Genomic DNA, 7,330 nt, shown 5'->3' on the forward strand with positions numbered 1-7,330 from the left:
GCTAAAAAATTTGGCTTTTAGCCCAAGGGTTGGAGATGGTCTAAAGGTTTTATATTTTATAAAAAGTATAGCGATATGGTTTTTATTTATTACGTAAAGAAAAAACAAATCATAACATCGTCTAACAGTGTTACGTTACGTAACCATCGCACCAACAAATAATCCAAATTAAAAAAGAAAACCACTGATCCTAATCCTAATAAAATTCTAAACCCTACCAACAAACGAAAATCTCGAATCTGCCCTCGGAATCAAAGACCCTAATCCGCGGCGGCAGCAGCCACTCCAGCTTTGCGCTTCGATTCGCTCCCGCCTTTCTTGCCGATCTTAGTTTTAGGTCCCAATCCCAAAACCTTTGTCAGTTTCCGAAAAACCCTCCCAACAATACTACCACTGCTTCCCTTCTTTCTCGGAGACGGCGTCGTTTTGGCGGCTTCCACCTTCAGCGCCGACGGTGTCGTTTTGGCGACCTCCACCTTCAGCAGCTCGGGCAAACCCACCAAAGAATCACCGTTCCATTTGAAATCCTTGTACAGTTCCACGTACAACTTCTCCAACGCCTCCCTGAAACTTTGCCTTACCTTTATAACCGAAACGGCACCGTTTTGTTGACCCTCCTCCTTCTCCTTGTACTCGCCCACCGCTACGAGCCCGTTCGCGTATGCAATGCACGCTCTCAGTATCGCACCCGCTCTCTGCCGAAAGTGCTCGGCCACGAACGCCCTGAAATGTTTGGGCGGCCTCCGCAGCAGAATGTGCGTCGTTTTGTGAGTCAACAGGAACGCGTTCTCGCCGTAGGCTTGCGCCGTGTTCTCCAACCAACCCCGGCCGAATATTCCGGTGCCCGGTTCGTTGAAAAAGGGTTTCTCGTTGAGCACGAGACCCTGGATCGAGACCAGGACCTGGAGGATCGTCGACTGAGACGGGTCCCACTTCTGCGCCTTGCTGCCGGACCACGTGTTGAGCAGGCTAAGGCAGACGTAGCCGCTCGCGTAGAGGTTCGGGTTGACCCGGTTCCCGAAAGAGTGGTAATAGACCTGGGGCGGGCGGGTCGGGTAATCGGTCGGGAAAGCGATGTCGAAGAAGAAGAGCGCGTCGTGGTAGGGCGTGCCGGCAGCGCCGACGATGACGGCCTGGAGGAGGTCGATGCGGGTGTCGTAGACGCGTACATAGATGGAGTCCGGGAGGTGCTTCTCGAGAATCTTCCATTCCTGCATGATCTTCTTGTGGACCTTGCTGCCGCCACTAGTGAAGCAACCTTGGCCGGCGGTATTCTTCGGGAGGTTGGAGCTGTAGAAGTGGTGGTCCGAGGGGTCCGAAACGACGTCGAATCGCTTGAACAAGTCGGGCTGACTTTCTGCGGCGTCGTTTTCGGGCGTCTTTGGGGTCAGAGAAGGAGCCATCGTTTTGGAGGACTTATTGGTGATCGGGCGGAGTGTGTGAGACTGACGGGGGACTGCTAATATAATATGATTTGGAGTCTTTGATCCAAGCCTTTCCTCTCAGGATCGCATTTTCAATATGATTAGCTAACTTATTAGTGTTTTTCGTCCGTTCACGTGGATTAATCTAACAAAATTAATTATTTTTTTAATTTTATACCAAATTTATTAAGGTTAGGCTAGGTACAACACTACAATTTATACTTGGTTACAATTGGAATCGGGATACAACAACGTCTTCAGCCAAAGGACTACCGGGTTTGCTACTTGTAACTAATGTTCTAAAAGACGTTAAGCGTTAGTCGGGCGGCGGGCTGGGGTCTAGTGTCTAGGCGTCTAGGTGGGACATAGGCGGACACCTAGCGGACTAGACGAATTTAAGTAAATATATTATATTTCGTGTAAATAAGTGTCTGCTTATACTTAAAATATATATAATTTCATTATAAACTACAAAATATAATGACATACATATTATAAAATATTGGAACATAATGAAAACATGGAGAATAAAGGTATAATGTGTGTTTATTTAAGCATGCAACACGTCTTTTACAATTTATTGAAAAAAATAAAATGTAAAATAAAAGATATCTATTTCCTATTTAAGTGAAGCGGGTGCCTAAATGGTCTAGACGGACGCCTCAATAGATTTAGACGTAATTTCTTAATTTTTAAACACCTCTAATGCCTAGGCGGCACTGGGCGAAATTTTTTAGAACAGTGCTTGTAGCTGGCACTTGGGCTGAAATGATCCGCAATCTTTTTAGCCATCTCTTGTGCGGATTAAAGGTGCGAACATTCTGTGTGGACCATATCTAACGGGTGTGACTGCCTAAGTGTAGTAATAGAACCAAACTTAAAAAAGAAGGGGAAGGGAGCTGGCGGAGCATCAGAGGAAAGGAAAGGAAGCTGGCGGAAGTTGGTCGGCGAGGAATGAATGATTGGATTTGAGGGACAAGTGGTAGATCAGCAGCACCAAAGTGATGCACATATGCAATCTCCAATGGCTTCGAGGGAAGACACGAGGCAGCATGGTAGTACTGAAAAAGATCCTTCTGCCAACTGCTTCGCGGGTGGACGTGGATATATTTTCATGTAATGTAATACCTGATTTAGTTTGGTTCATATTTTAGCAAATGCTTCAAGTAATGGCAGACCCGCATTAAAAAAATAATTGGAATACCAATAACAGCTCCCGTAAACAACCTGTAACTGTAACTTGAACGAAGAAAAATATGTTATTACGTGCCCAAATGCATTAATTAAACAAGTGTGATGAGGAATGGTGTCTACTTGAAGGGAAAGATGAAGTCATTCCCACCAGTTTGACAGCCCAACTTTCTTACGCTTGCAGTGGAAGGGAAGCGGTATGGAAATTCTACAACTTGGAAGAAGGCTTTTTCGAACTCCGACCTGCTATGAACTCTTGCATCTTCTTAAACTGGCCTTTGGTCATTCCCTTGTAATACTCATGACCCCTCTCCTGAAATTTAACAATCAAAACATGTCCATACATCGTCATGAATAAGAACAAACACCCGCTAAAACAACATTCGTAGCATTACATACTAGGACTTGGAGTGCAGAATTTGAGCTAAGTCACGCAATCTATCGACCATAATAATTAAATTCCCAACTCCCCGATCATAAGACCTATCACTTACGAGTGCAGACGGCAAATCTAAACCAACATTGTTAGTAAAAGGTATGTTAGTGGTAAAATGGGCACCTTTTCAAGCGTAAGAGCATCGGCCAGGTCCAGCTTAAGCCCGTCATTGATAACAGCCTTGTACCTCAACACCATGTCATGGTTATTTTTCGCAATGGCCTCACCTACTTCACGAGCTTTTTTCAGCAACTCACTCTCTTCCACAACGTGGTTCACGAACCCCAACTTTTCGCCCACCTCCGCTGTCAACGGCGTCGCCGCCAGCGACACTTCGCGCGCTTTGTTGGGCCCTATGATCCTCGAAAGCTTCTGGGACAAACCCCACGACGGAAATATCCCAAATCTATTTTCAAACCAAACAAGCAGAAACGGTTAGAGATATTGCGTACCAATTCGGACTTCGATTCTAGATCCGAAATCTGAAATGAAAGAAGGGATTGATACGGACCTAGCGTGAGTGTCCAGGAATTTAGCTCCTTTCGTCGCGATGATGATATCGCAGGCGAGCGCGATCTCGAACCCGGCGGTGACCGCGAACCCGTTAATTGCTCCGATGATGGGCCTTCGGCACCGCTCCATCTGGGCAACGGGGTCGGACTCCACGTCCTTCACATCGCCTTTGAAAACGTCCTCGGCCGAGGTGAGATCGACGCCGGAACAAAACGCGCGACCGGACCCAGACAGAACGATGACCCGGACCGATTCGTCTTGATTTAGGGCCTTGAAGGCCTGGGCAAGGTCCGTCATCATGGGCCGGGTCAGCGAGTTGAGCGACTTGGGACGGTTGATCGTCACGAACGCGATTCCGGTCGGTTCGCGGTTTACAAGGATGAGATTTTCCGGCGACGATTGGTGGCGGGCCATCTTGGGAGGTAATACGGCGGCGTTTAGGGAGAAATGGATTTGGGTTTTGGATTGGGGCTGAATCGGATGAACTCGGATTTGAATGCGTGCGGATGGTGTCGTTTTTGCTTTGGAATGCGTGGAAGAGTCATCGTGACGATTTGTTTAGTTGACACTAGCCGCCACGGTGAAACTGACAATTCAGTGTGGCGCGGGCCAGCCAAATAATGGACCATGGGCTTCACGGGCCTCAACTACAGGCCTGAAGAAATAGATAAATGGGTCTGAATACACTTTGAAAGCCCAACCCAATTTCGCTTTTATTTGGTACATTCTTTTTTATACAAACGATACTGGACACGACAAGAGCAAAGCCGAGAGTGGAGAAGTTGTATTGTGTCCTCAAAGTCAAATTACTTTTGTGGAAAGCCATTCATCAGCTTCTCACCTCTCGTGGCAAAGAGCCTTTATGACGTAACATCACTAATGAAGGCATCACGTCTTCTATGTGGACATGGACATCAATATGACTATCTACAAGATGAAACAGTGACAATGAATCCATTGCACACAAGTTTACTATCATCATGGCGAGGAATGACTCGAGAGAATTAATAGATTCTTTGGTTTGCCCATGTGTTGGACGTTTGTCGTCGAAAGTGACAGAAGTAGTGGCAGTTATTGATGGGTCATGTGGTAAAGAGAATTAAACATCGTAGTTAGTGGTAGTAATTTAATAATTCGTTGCATGGAAACCATCATTTTCGTCGTGATGAGGAAAGAATAAGGAGAATTAACTATTTTTTGGGCTTGCCCATGTACTGGATGTTTCTAGCGGAAGGTGATGGAAATGGCAGTTAGACATCTTCAGTTTATGTGGAAGTGGAGACTGATGCTCAAGCTTGTGCAGTGAATTCTAACACATGATGGGTTGTGCTAGGTTTTATATGGTACCCCTATCGATGACATCAAGCGTTTAGACTTTAGCGACTCAATTGTCATTCATTTCGTCCAATCCGAAATGGTATCAAGGTTGCCCATCAGTTGGCTACAATAAGCTATGTAAAAATTCAGAATGAACCGAGTTTGAACGCAATGAATTAAAAAAAAAGAGAGGTCATATTCACTAAGACAATCCACTGCGTATCTCTCATTTATTCTTCATGAAGCTTATTACAACAATATTATATAATCAGGAAGCTCTTCTGGGCACATTCTTTTTATGCACTCTTTCTTTCCCATCTTTTTTTTTTTGTTGCAACGATGCTGGCAATTACTACCCAATAAAACAATGAGATTTATATATTAAGAACCCAAAAGAAGAAGAAAAAAGGATAATAATTAAATAATAATTACTAAATTCTTTGTAGAATAATTAACATTATTCATTTAACTGCACTTTTGTTCCAGCCAACAGATTTAAGACTGAATGAGTTGCAGAACATTGATGGGTGAAATGTCATTGGAGTCTCCATACAAGAGACGTCTTGCTATGATTACATTAGCAGCATCAGAAGGATGGTAGGGATCCCAGAACACATACTTTGATCTCTCCCTGCAAACTTTGGACGGAGGACCGCACGGAATCAGACCCCCGAAGCGCCCCGCCACATGACAGCATGCAGAATTTGCGTTCACAAAACCTGCATTTAACATAACCAAAAACACTCAAGCACTGCATCGCTTTGATTCGTAAGAAAAAATTGTTATAAAAAATTAAAATTCTCTTATGCCTTCTCATTCTCACCAAATGATATGTGGTTCCGAGTAATGTCATTTACAATGCCATAAACATCTGCATACACAAATTTGGATCCCTCAAGGTTGGCGTTAAGCTCCGTGAGAAGGCTCTTCAACTCGGGGTTGAACAATTGCGCTAACTGATTTGGTTTTTCGACACAGGAATCTCCTGCATCAAGATTTGTATCCCTCTCATAGGGTATGCACCCAATTGGTCCTACGTTTGTCACAAGAATCTTCCTTGCTCCCAAATTGTACAGTCTCTGCAAGGGTAACGCGTCTATTAACTAAACCTGTAATGCCGAATATTCATATGTACAAACTAAAGGAAAACGAAAGTAAATTTACTCTGAGTTGTAGTCTGTATCTTGAAATCAGAATTCCCACAAATGTTTCCGGAGGTATAAATTTTTGCTCAGGAGCTGAGATCACCGGCGTCAAGTAGTTGTTAATGAAATCGTTCGAGCCCATTGTTACGGAGAAGAGAGCCTTGCTTAATAGCTGCAGAGCTGCAGGAAGGCCAATGCTGGAGATAATGTCTTGCCTGGTATTAGCAAAGAAATCTAGCTGTTCATCCATGTTTAATCGACCTCCCTATCAAATTACACGAGGTTTTTACGTCACATCAAAGCAGTGTATGTACAAATAAATAAAAACTCCAAACATTGAGTATATATCACAAGAAGCCTTACAAAAATCTTTCCTGTGTGATTAAGAATTCCACCTCCACCTGAAGCATAATTTACACCCTGCAGAACTTTCGGCACAGCAGTTGTTGGAGACAAGTAAGGAGGACTGAAACCCTTGAAGCCAAGTTGCTGACCTGTTAAAACTAAAATCAATTAAAAAGAATGAAGAAAACCAGAAACAAAATAAATTAAAAAATGGAGAACTTGCCTATGATGTCGATAATTGTTCTTCCATTTGTGTATCTTCCAGTTGGCTTTCCGAAATCGATTCCATTAGGAAGATAGTTGGCCTTGGAGAGTGACACAAGGTAGTTGTTATTTCCGGCATCGACCAGAGAATCCCCAAACACAAAATTTGCAGGAACATATTTTGCCAAGCATATTCTCCAAAAAAACACAAAAATTGTTGAAATTTGGAAGAAAATGCCGAGCTTAGTAACTGTTCTATTTGATAGGCCACCCATTGCAAAGGATGTGAAGAAGGTCAATACAAAAGTTTCACACCTTAAAAGGAGGCAATATCAGCAGCTATTCATACATGAAAATTGAAAATATATAATGAGAGGAAATTTGATTAGTTGCAGGCTGCTAAGTTAGAGTGCTTTGACCAGCTTTCAATTTTAAAGCAAAAGCGCATCTCAAAATACCAAAATAATAACTAACTAAAATGAAGATAAACTCATAAGCTTCAAAGGAAGAAATCGCAGAAGTTTCACCATAAAATTAATTGACAATTCAACTATTTATTAACATATATAAGATTTGATAAACTTCCGATGCGAGATATTTCTTCACATTTTCACATTTGATAAAATCCAAAATATGTCACACCATTTACAATTTACAAAAGAAGATTTATTAAACCCACTTTTTAAGTACATATACCTGGATGATAATAAAGATCATGTATCATGATGATTAAGGATTGCGTGAGCTTTGTGTGG

At 43.0% G+C, this 7,330-nt stretch overlaps 3 protein-coding genes across 4 annotated transcripts; all 3 read right to left on the reverse strand.

The window, feature by feature from the left end:
* Positions 1–47: 47 nt before the first annotated feature.
* On the reverse strand, positions 48–1,494 carry LOC126608141 (putative ubiquitin-conjugating enzyme E2 38). Its single transcript, XM_050275942.1, has one exon. It carries the CDS (start codon positions 1,401–1,403, stop codon positions 261–263), a length of 1,143 nt encoding a protein of 380 aa, XP_050131899.1. The 5' UTR covers positions 1,404–1,494; the 3' UTR covers positions 48–260.
* A 1,113-nt stretch (positions 1,495–2,607) lies between these two features.
* On the reverse strand, positions 2,608–4,100 carry LOC126608142 (probable enoyl-CoA hydratase 1, peroxisomal). Of its 2 annotated transcripts, XR_007617754.1 has the most exons (4): positions 3,563–4,100; positions 3,175–3,457; positions 2,767–2,928; positions 2,608–2,657 (listed from the first exon to the last, which is right to left on the reverse strand). XR_007617754.1 is itself a non-coding variant. In XM_050275944.1 (3 exons), the coding sequence occupies exons 1-3, from the start codon at positions 3,976–3,978 to the stop codon at positions 2,824–2,826; spliced, it is 804 nt and encodes a 267-aa protein (XP_050131901.1). In that variant the 5' UTR covers positions 3,979–4,100; the 3' UTR covers positions 2,608–2,823. The 2 variants fall into 2 exon arrangements, 1 of the variants encoding a protein (XP_050131901.1); XM_050275944.1 differs by having other exon boundaries at positions 2,608–2,928.
* A 979-nt stretch (positions 4,101–5,079) lies between these two features.
* LOC126606429 (GDSL esterase/lipase At4g16230-like) lies at positions 5,080–7,018 on the reverse strand. The gene is made up of 5 exons (XM_050273825.1): positions 6,595–7,018; positions 6,390–6,520; positions 6,046–6,291; positions 5,705–5,960; positions 5,080–5,600 (listed from the first exon to the last, which is right to left on the reverse strand). The coding sequence occupies exons 1-5, from the start codon at positions 6,848–6,850 to the stop codon at positions 5,377–5,379; spliced, it is 1,113 nt and encodes a 370-aa protein (XP_050129782.1). The 5' UTR covers positions 6,851–7,018; the 3' UTR covers positions 5,080–5,376.
* Between the last annotated feature and the right edge of the window lie 312 nt (positions 7,019–7,330).

The sequence above is a fragment of the Malus sylvestris genome, chromosome 16 (assembly GCF_916048215.2).
Source record: "Malus sylvestris chromosome 16, drMalSylv7.2, whole genome shotgun sequence".
In the NCBI taxonomy this organism is placed as follows: Eukaryota; Viridiplantae; Streptophyta; class Magnoliopsida; order Rosales; family Rosaceae; genus Malus; species Malus sylvestris.